The following is a 13,288-nucleotide window of genomic DNA, read 5'->3' as shown; positions in this document are numbered from 1 at the left end:
TAACCTAGTCTTGTAACACTTGTTTTAGACAAGCTGACTTGGTTGATCTCATTTGTAAGTTGCTATGGATAAAAGCTTCTGCTAAAATAATAAATGCTAATATGTGTGTGCAATATGTTTGAATGTGTCAAAGGATTTATAAATATCTGTCCACATTAACCCAGGTAAAGCTCTGTTTCCAGATCACAAAGCATTAACATATGCTCATGGAAATCTTCATCCAGTGATAAATAAGAAATGAAATTTAAGGTACAGCTTTGCACCACTAGACAAATCAAGCATTTGGTTATAGGATGATGAAAGTGATAAAACTTTTGCATAATATTTAAAAGATTTTTAAATGCTTTTGTACTAAATGGAAAGTATCTGAAAAATCTTTCTGAAATGTAACTTTCTGTCTTCTTTAGGTTATAGACACACCATATCTTATAAATCCAGTCTGGAAAAATTTTCTTCCTGGCTTTCTGTATCAGGACCCTGAGATTAACTTAACTTTTGAAAGCCTATATAGGTAAGTACAGAAATGATGTGATGGATGGACAGCTTCAGTTTAGTACATCTTTTCTTGTCCCATCCCAGTATTCAAGAGGATCTTAAAATAGGTCAGTTGTGGATGTACTGCAGTGGCCAAGTTTCATGTCTTGTCAAAGTTTCAGAAGCCCATTTTCTGATTAATGCACGTTCTTGACAAGTAACTCCCAGATATCCCCTTTTCCACATTCATTGACAGGTGTGAAATACTGCAGGAGATATGTTGTGATGCTTTAGGGTTGTTTTTTAGAACATCACATTTATTAGCCCACATCACTTTTTTCCAAATTAAAAGACACATTTACTGTAGTAGTAAAATTGTTATTTTTATTCCTGATTCACAAATTTAAGATTTGTGCCTAATTTATTTGTGTTTTTTAATGAGACATTTTAAGTGAAGCTGCCTGATTTTTGTGGCATGAAGCAATGTTGCCTTGCAACTCCAGAGTCCTGAGTTCAAATTCTGTCTCAGGTACACTCTATATAGAGTTTTCATGTTCTCTCTGGGTGTGGGTTTTCTGTAGATACAGTGATTCCCCTGCTATATCACGGAAAAATTCAATAAGTACATCCTACCTGTAGTGTACTTTGCAGCCAATTCATAACAAAGCATACAGTTTTCAGCAGTCACTACGGTAGAGCGTGGGTCCCTGACACATCTTAGTTCTGTGCGTATCACGTACCTTGCTTGTGGTCCGATTGTTGTGAGCAAACTTTTTGTGAACTTTTCATTTTGTTTTAAGCCCTACGAAGGTGCCAAAGTGTCCTGCATCTTCTAAACCTTCTGGTAGTAGTGAGCCTAAGCGCCAGAGGAAGACCTTGACCATTCAGGTGAAGGTAAAACTCCTGGATATGCTTCAGGAAGGAAGCGTTACACGGACGTCGCTCGCCATTACAAGTTTACATGTGTCTAAAGTGTGTGGGAGGGGTATTTTAAGGCTTAAACTGTTAAAAAAAAAAAAAAAAAAAAGTTTATTTATATCGTCTTTCTATATCGCGCATTTTCACCTATCGCTGATTGATCCTTCCATGATAGGCGAGCGATCACTGTACTCCAGTTTTCTTTCACTTTCAAAAGACATGCATTTTAAATTGATTAGTGGCTTTAAAACCTGACTAATGTGAATGAATAGTAAATGACTGGTTGCTGATTTCAATTGGGTGCTGCTCATGCAGTCTCTAGTACTTTTCTAAAACAAATGTTTTTTTCCCTTAACATATTTTAATTTAATTGTAATTGCTGGTATGTACTTGTTTTGATTCTTGGTAATGCTTACACTGTATGTCTGTGCTCAGTTTGCATGCTTGGCCAGAAAAAGTTGAGCATTTTCTTTTATTTTAATAAACTGTTTTTCAGCTCCACTACTTCTATCCCTTAATGTTTGTGTCTTTGTTTGAATCAAATAAAGTCCTTAGCACTATCCTTCATCAACCACATTCATTGTGACCTCTAAGCCTTGATTAAAGTTTAGTTTTTATTTTACATAATGACGCAGTTTGTTCTTTAACCTGCTAAATATGTTTTTAGTGTTCTTACACTTTAGATTACTCCTTTTGCCTGAAAAATCAAACATTTTGGAATTATAATATAATCTTATTTGCACTTAGAAATGATTCTGTTTCTGCATTGCCTGCCAGAGGCCAATGAATCCAGACAGTTTTTATCTCTCTAGAAGTTTTATGTATTGTATTATTTTGGTAATAATTAGTTAGTTTTAGTACAAATATACTGTATACTTAGGTTGGTGAAATTTGTATGAGTGTGCTAATACTGCCAAGGCAAAATTATTTGAATTTACTGTCTGTTCCTTCATAACTCCTTACTACCGCTTTCTATTTGTGGGCAATTTTAGAAAATCTTGTCCATAATTAATTCTGCTGTATCAGATCAATGATCTGCCATACATTTATATCTTTCATGTCCATTTTAATCACATTCATTTCTTTAATAATTTACAGTGTTTTTCAGTCCTGTGTCTAATAATAATTTAAGAGAAATTATGATCCACAGTATTTTTTCACTGTTTCTTAGTTGAAGTTCCTATCTGATCAGTAGAGAAAAGCTGCTCGCCATGTTGTGCAAACAACAACATACTACTTTAAAGTCACAATTCACTTATGTAAGAATGCATTGTTTAGCTTTTGATTATCCTTGCAAGTAACAAATGTACATCTACAACAATAGGTAAAATACGGCTTTTTTAACAAATAAATGTTAGCTACGCCAGAGATGAAAGAAACATCCTCCACCAGATGGCAACATCTGCTCACAGAATATGAGATGGGAAATCTTTCACAAAGAAAACTTACTGTAGTTTGTTTTACTTAATCTCCATTCGTTATTCCAAGTCTTGTAGATTGTCAAATAAGTTTCAATACAGGATTTAATTTTTGTTGACATTTATACTGAACAATGTGCATGTGTTTTGTGTTTAATTAGTGACTGCAAACAGAACAATGGAGTCTACGGAGCCCTACAGCTGGAGCATATTTTCAATGTCAGCAAATTTTTAAATACAAGTATAGTAAGTGCTGTTCATTTTTCTTTTTTATCATATTTGAGTACTAGATCAGCTGTGCGTTATTAATACTGTATGTCTTTGGTATGGTCATGAGAATTAAATTTGAATTAATAAATACATACGGTATATGTTTACACTAATAGGTCAAAATGAATCTGCTACATGGCCAGCTGATCCTGCAAATTTATATATATAATATATATTATATATAGTGCGATGCAGGCAAAGATTGTAAACTCTGACTTTTGGTATGACACTGGTGGCACAGATACCCACTCTAAGGCCCCTACTCCAGTGTATGCAGGAATAACATTAAAATGTGAATTAGCTGAATGTCAATGCAGAACTTGGGTAGGGCAAGGGCATTTTAACTTACAATTTAATTTCCCCTTTGATACGCCTCAGAGCAGTCACAATTTCTATTCATGATGCTGTTATATTTATGATGTTTAATGACTGAGGTATGAATCGATCAGATAAATTTGGCAAGTAGTAGATTTGTAAGTAAATGGTAAATTACTTGCATTAAACTTTCCACTTTTAGCATTTGAGGTTGAAACATAAATTTATTTGAATCAATTTGAGTTTAGCAGAAATTGAATTTTTGGTTTTTTTCCCCTCTCTTACTTTTTATTTATAGCACAGGAATATCCAAGATACTGTAAAAATGTTGACTGAAACTCTAAACTTTATATTCCATAGCACAAACGGAATACATTGCCTTAAAGTTGTCTTGGTTTCTGTTATTTTACATACATGAATGACACCATGTAGTACAGGTATTAGTTTAATGGAATGTGAAATGTTTCTTTAAGAAGGAAGGACAAAACTGTTCAAAAGAACTTTCGAAGAGCTGGCTTGGAATAGAAAATGTAGGCACTGGTAAGAGCCGTTATGCAGTAAAAAGGCAGAGAGAACGAGAAATGGATCTAAGAGCAGAGTGGACTGTTTAAAATGAATGTTTAACACAAGAAAGTGAAAATTAAACTTTTAAATCTGAAGTAATTGTTATGAAGATTGTTATGATTACCTGGATGGTAATTATTATTATTATTGTTGTTTTAATAGTACACCAAGAATGTTCTTGACATGCTAGGAAATATAAATGTCAATATGAGTGCAGTCATCCTACTTGAAGATGCTGGAAGACAAAATCTGATTAATTTTACTCAAACAGGAATTGGGGACATTAACTACCCTGCCTACTTGGCAGAGGTAAGTCTGAGGTTTAATGGTAAATTGACTTGTTATATATATATATATATATATATATATATATATATATATATATATATATATATATATATATATATATATATATATATATATATATATATATATATATTTTTTTCTTTCATAGTACATTCAGTAGAACTGTATACTACAGTAACTGTTTCAATGTGACTTTTAATCTGGGATAGACAAATAGGTCTTAAGCCAGGATTTTAAAGTTTCCTTTCTATTTATTACTTTTAATAACTGAAAAATATGTGCACGGATGTCTTTTTGTAGTGAAAATTATACTTATTACATGTTTTTTTTTATAAATCTAATAACACTTCTACAACAGCTTCCATTACTGAAACTAATAAACCTTTTACAATCCTTCACAATAAATAGTTACAATTTGAGGTTAGGTATTGGAGAAAGATCTGCAACTAATGCATAATTGATTTGTAAAGATGTAGCCAAACATATAGTAATAACGTATTACTCGAAGTAATAAAGTTTAAGCAATATACACTATGAATTTACTAATGATTGTTTAATCATTGTATAATGTTCAAGCTAATTAAAAGGGCAGGCTCAGTCATTCAGCCCCCTGGTGTTAGTAGTAATGGAGAGAATTAAAAGAAAAATGACTACCATTATGAATAACTTATTAAAGAAAGTTATTATAAAGCATTACCAAAATTTTTAAATGTTATCGCTTAAAGTACAGACTACTTATGTCAGTATGTATTATCATACTGCTATGCTGTGTTTATGTAGCAAAAAATTAGTAGAACAGGATTTAATTTATATCATGATTTTGTCTTTTGAATTATTCATTTATATTATGTCGTGTTGGAAATAATTGATTACTGCATGTTTTTTTTTTTTTCTTTTATAGATTAATAAAGGCATAACAAAAGTTGATCTGTTATCCTTTGCAAATGACCTTGAAGCACAAGCTGACCAGCTGGTACAGTACATTTTTTGTTATTTGTAATATTTTTCAAAATGTAAATTGTGACAAAGGTAAATTGAAAGGCTTATTATATCATTGGAATGAATCACCTAGTCTCTTAAATTTAAAAAAATAGTGTTTTCTCAAACATTTTGCTTTTTATTTTGTTCATTTTGTGTAGTTTTTCTTCTTATGTGATGAAAGCACAGGTAGAAAAACTGAGTACTTAGTGGACAGCATGTTTATAGCACTGCAGTGAACATTTTATTTCATTAACATATACTGTAAAGTACAAATAACTAAGCAATGGTTTATACAGCTGTTTATCGGGAATGTCTCCACTGAATGTATTTAATGCCATTTTTACATTTGCTGATGTTGTTTGGAATGGCAAACGTAGTTTCAAGGTTGAAGCATACACATTTTTAAATATATTTAAAATAAACACCCTGTATATATATTTTAAAAATTTAAACTTGAATGAATTTTATTTGCAATTATTTAGGCAAAGGGTGCCCTGGAAAATGCATTAAAGGGACATGCAAGCAACATCCGATCAATTCATAGCCAGCAAGTCATCCCAATGGAACAAGCCATGGTAAAGCTTTTTTTTTTTTTCTTTTCCAGCTACAGATAGTTAACAGATCTAATTTTATGATTTGGCATCTTTTGTTTTCTCATACATGTAGTCTTCATCTGTACATTTTTTCCAGCTGCTTTATTGTAGTTACTTTTAACTTTTGCCCATGTCATTAACAAGTCAAGTGATATGTACATTCACATCAATTTCATTACTACTTTTTAACTGTCAGTACAATTTGGAAAGCAAATGTCTTTGTTTAGGGAAAACATTTAAACTAAAATATATTTAAAAAATAAAACTGTAAAAATGTTGACTGCTCAAATACAAACAATAATCTCCTTGAATAACAGTAACATTGCTCAGATCACATAGTGTTAATACAGGAACAAATTGTACAGTGCAAACATATATTTTCAAATTTTAAAAATGTTTAAAATTTAACTAGTCTTCCTGGACACTGTAAGAGATTGATATATTTGGAGAAGACAGGTGTTTTTATGAACAGGAATTCAAACAATATCACCTAACATCATCATTATGTTTAATTAATAATGGACCTTTTTTGCAAATATTTACTTGGACATTATTTACAATAATTAGGTGCCACAATGGGGCATGTGTGAGTCATGTGAATATGATAGAAGGAAATTCTCTGTTTACAGTGTTATATTTTACACAAACCTTTCATAGAGAGACTTCAGTACAAAATAAAACTTCATTATGATATGAGTAAAAAGAGAAGCATGTCCTCTTTAAAAATGCTGTTGCAAGTCCAAAGCTTCTGACTCTGGCATTATTAGCTATCACGCTCTATAGCAGAGCCATCCATTTCTGCTGGTATCAGATAACTGATTATACGTTAATGCCACCCAGTTTTAGGGTCCTCATTACAAATTCATAATTGCTTAAATATTTTATATAATACAATATTCTAAAATGTGCTTAATCTAATTTATGGTCTTGAAAGGGCCAGATCCTGCTCTGGTAACACTGAATTTATCAATATTAACATAATCATAAAATGACGCCAGATCTATAAATTAATGTTATTGTCAGCAGGTAATTGTTTTTGAACATCTGGTGACTGAAAGTTCTGTACGGAAAGTTCAGTATTCTTTTTAAAATAATTGGAACCATTCATGACCATTATAGCTATCTGACAAATGTACACTGTGTATACTAAAGTATGCAAACAGCTATCCAAATTATTGGGTTCAGGTTTTCAGCTGCACCCATTGATAACAGAGGTATAAAGTCAAGCACACAGCCCATCAATTTCCCTAAATAAATGGTGTCATTAGAATGGGTTAATACTGAAGAACTCAATGACTTGAAACATGGCACTGTCGTAAATTACCAACTTTGCCACAAGTCAGTATGTGTCATTTCCGCTCTGTTAGATTTTCTCTGGTCAACTGTAAGTGCTGCTTTTGTGAGGTAGAAGTGTTTAGGAGGAACATTGGCTCAGCCAGAAAGTAGCAGGCTACACAAACTCGCAGAGCAGGGCTGCCAAAGGGCTGAAGCGCATAGCATGTAAAAATCTCATATCCAGGTGCTGCATCATTCACAACATGGTTCCACACTGCCTCTGGAAACAACATTAGCACAACAAATGTGCATTGGGAGCTTTGTGAAGTGGGTTTCAATGGTCAATCGGCTGCACGCAAGATTAAGATGATTATGCGCAATGCCATGTTTAGGCTGGAGTGGTGTACCACCACCATTGAACTCTGGAGTTAGTGGAAATGTGTTCTCTGAAGTGACTAATTATATTTTACTATCTGGCAGTAAAATGGACAAATCAGGACTTGGCAAATGCCAGAACAATGCTACCTTTCAGACTGCATAGTACATGCTATAAAGTTTGGTGGAGAAGGGATAATGGTCTGGAGCCATTTTTCAGGGTTTGAGCCAGATCCCTTGGTTCCAGTGAAGGGTACTGTTAATGCCAAATCATACAAAAATATTTTTGACAATTTTGTACTTCCAACTTCATGGCAACAGTTTGGGGTAGGCCCTTTTCTGTTCTAGCATGCCTGTGCCCCTACACACAAAACCAGGTACATTAAGATATGGAGGAACCTAAGTGGCAGGTCAAAGCCTTTACCTCAACCCTAATGAACTGAAATGCTGATTGCGAGCCTGGTCTTCTCGTTCAACAGCAGTACCTAACAAATGCTGTTTTGACTAAATGGGCACAAATTCCTACAGACACACTTCAAAATGTTGTGGAAAGCCTTCTCAAAAATGTGAAAGCTGTTATAACTCCCAATGCCCGTAATTTTAGAATGTGATTTGCGACAAGCTCATACAAGTGTGATAGATATTCATCAAGCTTAAAAAAAAACAGATTCATAAACAATATGTTTGTCTCATACCTTGAATCGATACTTGTATATTGCATTTGTCCCTTTAGCAGCTTCGTTTATTGATTGTTTGTATAGTTTTTCAAATCTTTTCTTCTTTTTTCTGCTAAATAATTAGAGTAGCAATATCACTGACTTTCTGTAAAAATGTATACATGGAAAAAAAAATTCTTTCCCCTAACATAATGAAGTATACACTGTCTACATGTGCTGCTTTTAAAAGGTGACTCTAAGGTTACTGTTAACAAAATTCTTATCTGCTAAAACAAGTGCTTTAAATAGAAATTTCAAATTTTCTTCATTAACATTCATGCATTCATATAAAGCTGATCTATTCCTTTTTATACTTTTTCACTTTAATAGAGTAGAATGTCATCATCTCATTTTGTATGAATGAAACATGTAAATTTGACAAGGAAGCATATAATGAACCCAAAAGAATGCAAAAATTAAAATATGTGGTGGTATGTTTTAGTTCTTTAATCACACAACAAAGAGTAATGCATGTTCCTCCTGAAGTTTTGCTCTGCCTCAACCATTGTAACACATGGTTAAATTATTAGGAACAAGACACTCCCCTCTATTCTTTCCTACTTATCGCAGCATGAAAAAGCGCATGAAGGACAGAGAAATCTGCCAGTACTCCTGCTCAATCTCACTCACCTCAGGGCAAACTGACAGGAGTAAAAGTGAAACATACTGCTCCTTTATTGTGTCTCCAAAGCTCCCATTCTGTCTCACTTAAACATTATATATTATCATGCACCTGCCAATGATGTGTATGGAAGAGCACTCGTTTCCAGCTCTGGCTTTATTGGATTTATGCAGGGTGGTGAGCCTACATCTGCTGTAGCGTCTCACCTGCAAAATAATATAACTGTGCATGGATTTGTTGTATTTAAAGCTACTGATGCATATATGGTATGGTATGTTCAAAGCCAAGTTAGATCAATTCAGAGATATTTTACTGTGTTTGATTATCCACAACAGGAATGTATCCCTCATTCAAGAAAAAGTTTCACTCTACTTTGTATGTGTGCTTTATTTCTTGAACATGAGCAAAGCTAAATGATGTCAAATGTTAGTACGAAAGCATTTTTAATCAGGACATGTGTGTTTGGGGGACAATGTACAGCAATCATTGTTTACATGTTCTTTCCTCCATCTTACTCTTTGTTCACTGTACATTTATAATATAAAGCTGTCTTATTTTTCTTTGTAATTTTTTTTTTTATCGTTACCTTGCTTTTATATTAAATGACTGTGAAGAAATATGTTCAAGCAAAGGTAAGTTACTCCCACATTTGACATGCTGTGTATATCGTCCAGTTACCCTATTACTTTTAGATCCCTGTAAATCTGTCTTGATGGTGTGAAATAAATGTTGTTTTTCCCTGTATGGTTAAACTTGACATCATTTGATAATTTCCTAAATACATTTACTCTTACTTAAAAATGGCAACATCTTATTTGTCTGTATTGTCATTTTAAATAGAATTAAGTATTCAGCTGTGATTGGTAAATGTGTTTTTTTTTTTTTTTTGTTACTGTAAATCCATAAAATTAAGCAAGGTTTGTTTGCGTATTGCAAAGTATCTGCCTTTTAATCACACAAGATAGAAAATGTATTTAATCCATTAATGCTATGTCTGTTTATGCAGTGACAATGCCCAACAAATTCCTTCACTCATGCAGTATTTCTTACCTCGGTGCATTATAGTTACCCTGGTTCAAAGGGCATTATGTAGACCCAAGGCATGAAATGACTGGTCAAGAGACAGCCACAAATCCCATGGAGAGTTTGCATTAGGGGAGTTTCACATGAACCTTAAAAAAACATTCAGTGCAACCTTTTGTTGTTAGGGTTTAGTATAAAACCAGCATTCCCTCCTCCCACAATACACATTCACTTCTCTTGTGGTGGTTGAAGTGGTTCCCCAGTGTCTATGTAAAGCACTTTATACATTTAATTAATATTATTATTAACAGGATGACAAATAGTAATTAATTATTCTTGGGTGATGGTGCTGGCGGCTCCTTGCTCCCTCTTTATTTTTGGGAGCCTCTTGAACCAGACAACATCAATAACGTAACCGGATGAGCATGGCTGATGGGGAGAAAACACACATGAAGCAAAGGGGAAGGTGCAAAGTGCTCAGTGCTTTCATTAAAAACAAATCAAAGTGCAGTGCTCAAAAAATAGTTCAATAAATAAATAATTCAATTAAAAACAACGGTTAAGTGAAGGTTAAAATTAAAATAGAAAACACATCCATTAAAATGAGGTTAAAACCAGCTGACAGGAAACAATCCTTTTTAAAAACCTGGTGCCTTGTTATTTTAACTGTCGGCTTTTCTGCTTATCCCATGCGGGTCTTGCAGCAGAGGAGTTTCCCTATCAGCAGACGCAGCTGACTTTCCTTGGGTCCGAGTCCCATGGTTAAGGGTTCCCTCTCTGGACCTCAGCTTGGGTCCACAACAGCCAGGGCACTCACACTGGGGCTCTCCTCCCAAGCTTCCTCGACCCCCGCTTCCTTCCCAGTCTTACGCAACTGCCCCCCCAAGTGTTGGCCACACACTCCTCTTCAGGGCTTACTTCCCAGCTGCCTGCTTTCTCTCCCTTGAGGCTGCTCTCTTTAGCTCGCTCGCTCACTCCCTCACTGGTTCCTTCTGCCTCTTGCCTTCTTCTGTCTTTCACCCTTTAACCTTTGCTTTTCTTTTTGTTTTCTTTTCTCGATTCCTTCCTTTTTGCACTCGCTCTTCCCTTTAAAACTGGGGATGTGGAACAGCTGTGCTAATAAACAGTTCACCGGCATCATTTAGGGTTGCAGTCGATCTTACAACTGGGCACTAAGTGCAGGGCTGTCCCGCTCCCACATCACACACGGGAACCGCTTGCTATGCTGCCATCCCCAAAAAAACAAACAAAGCCAAGAGTGTGGTGATTATTTATTTAAAAACGCCAAACGGCCACACACCTCACACCTCACTTTACCACATCTCCAGTAAGATCGCAGAAGCCCTGTTTTTAAAAATTCGGAATTTGCGTTAGTATCTGAGTGGGAGCTGTTTTCTGTAATACAATATATTTATTTAATTTTTGCTTGCTTGTTTAATCATTTGTCATGCTGTCTGATGTGATACTTCATGTACTATCTTCCCTTGATAATAAAAAGAGTATTTTGAAATATATTGTGTTATACACTTGTAGAGTATAGTTATAAAGAATGTAAAACTAACTTGTACACTGTCATCATAGTTTCTACTTTTTCAGTTAGCAGTTCGGAAGCACCTGCTTATTTTCTGTGTGTTACTTCCTTACAGAGGACATTGAGTCAGAATATCCAGTTCTTGCAGAGAACAGCCTCAGGCCTCCCAGTAAGTCTGTCAGTTCTGTACATTTCTGTTCTGAAGCTACAGCAGTTTTAATTTTCCCCGTCATTGGTATCCCTGCTTTGAAATACTTAAGTTTCCCTTGAAATTACTCAGCCTTTCAGAACCATTTCTTTTTGCTTACTTCTTAGGATAAGACTACAAATACTTGCTGTCAACAGCTGTCAGACTTGACTAAACATGTTGGATAATGTAGAAGTTCATGTCTGTGTAAGAAATGATCATATTGTAGCCTAAAACAGAGGGTCTCAAACTTGGTCCTGGGGGCCCACTGTGGCTGTAGGTTTTTGTTCCAACCAGCCTCTGTTTTTAATTGGACTCCTGTGCTAATTAAGTGAACTGTTGTTTCCCAGATTCCCCGTTTTGGGAACAATATACAAATTAGAAAACTAAGTTTGTTTAAAAAAAAAGTATTAAAATGTACTAAGCAGTTATATGTATTTTTTTTCTTTTTAACAGTATTTTCATCTTGATTGTCATTCTACTTTTCTAGGTGTTCTAATTGTTTAATTAATCCGTTATTTACTACTTTGTGGGGCTGACGCTAAAGTAGTTGCAGCCTTTCACGGTTGAGTGTTGTTTGCTTGGGTTTCTGCTCTGCTTATTTTTAATTATCATTATTAAGATTCAATGAAGGGAGCAAACTACATAGAGAAAGGGCGAAATGTAATAAAAAGAGAAAATATTTCTAAGTTTCTTATAAATGTAAAAATCATGCTGCTGTGCTTTTCTGAATGTAGAATAAAAGATAAATAATACCAGCTAATTAAATGAGATCAGTGCTATCAGGTGTTGTCTCTGATTAGGAATCTGGTTGGAACAAAAACCTGCAGCCACAGTGGGCCTCCAGGACCGAGTTTGAGAACCCCTGGCCTAAAACATCCCTTTAGTCTCAAACATTTTCAAGTCACACAGCCAGGTTTTTTTTGTGTTCTGAAGGCTTTACCCTTACCAAAGTACAAGGGGAGTAGACTGTAGAGTCACACAGTCTCATTTCTTTATACATATTATTTTTATATATATTTTAGCTAGAAATTAAAGTACTTTATATAGTTAATGCGAATTTCATATCTTCTTTTACCTTCTATCAGTAGCCATATTAGGTTTAAGAGCTAACTCTTTTATCCACTGTGATGTACAATTCAAAGAAAACACATTACTGGGCTTTGCATCTTAAAAACTATAACTTCAAATCTACATTAAGTCGCATAAATGTAGTTTACTAACTTAAAACTCTGAATTATTATGTCACAAACTTGGCATTCACAAAAAATGTTGAACTGAACAATGCATGTCTGAGTAATTATTTTGAGTTTTTTGGCCAAAGGTTATTGATATATGGAAAGAGATGAGTGTGTTGGCACTTTGTGCTCAAAATTCTACAGTCCTTTCTCCCAAATGCTGGCACACATCAAATGACATCATTCTGACCAATTAGTATTTAAATTAGGAGTTGTAATTATACAATTTAAATACATAATTATGGAAAATGATTTTTAAGATAAAATTAAGATAGTAAATAATAATAATGAAATACTAAATTATTAGATATTAGGTCATAATTGTGAGTTAAGTTTTGACTTTTATTTTTCTTGTTTATTTTACTCTTCCATATTAATCTAGTGTATGAAGATGGCTGTTTTGCATTTCTACATTTGCACCACCAGCAGGTTAAGTGACTAGCTAAGTTGTAACGGCCGCCCCCTTACCCGGCCGGCAGCTA

General features: G+C 34.3%; 1 protein-coding gene across 12 annotated transcripts in view; it reads left to right on the top strand.

Annotated features, from left to right (window-relative positions):
- LOC120527748 (prominin-1-A-like) overlaps positions 1-13,288 on the top strand; it is a 283,241-nt gene that overhangs the window by 251,643 nt on the left and 18,310 nt on the right. For 10 of the 12 annotated variants that reach the window (XM_039751516.1, XM_039751526.1, XM_039751519.1 and 7 more), the window contains 7 exons: positions 408-511; positions 2,972-3,056; positions 4,122-4,268; positions 5,167-5,238; positions 5,729-5,821; positions 9,442-9,459; positions 11,497-11,550. In XM_039751516.1, coding sequence (XP_039607450.1) covers positions 408-511; positions 2,972-3,056; positions 4,122-4,268; positions 5,167-5,238; positions 5,729-5,821; positions 9,442-9,459; positions 11,497-11,550 — 573 coding nt within the window. The remainder of the gene's footprint in view (positions 1-407; positions 512-2,971; positions 3,057-4,121; positions 4,269-5,166; positions 5,239-5,728; positions 5,822-9,441; positions 9,460-11,496; positions 11,551-13,288) is intronic. The other 2 variants (XM_039751518.1, XM_039751517.1) reach the window with 1 other exon arrangement.

Source organism: Polypterus senegalus, chromosome 4, assembly GCF_016835505.1.
Source record: "Polypterus senegalus isolate Bchr_013 chromosome 4, ASM1683550v1, whole genome shotgun sequence".
Classification (NCBI taxonomy): Eukaryota; Metazoa; Chordata; class Cladistia; order Polypteriformes; family Polypteridae; genus Polypterus; species Polypterus senegalus.
The sequence above is the reverse complement of the archived record's forward strand: the minus strand, read 5'-3'. Positions and strand labels throughout refer to the sequence as shown.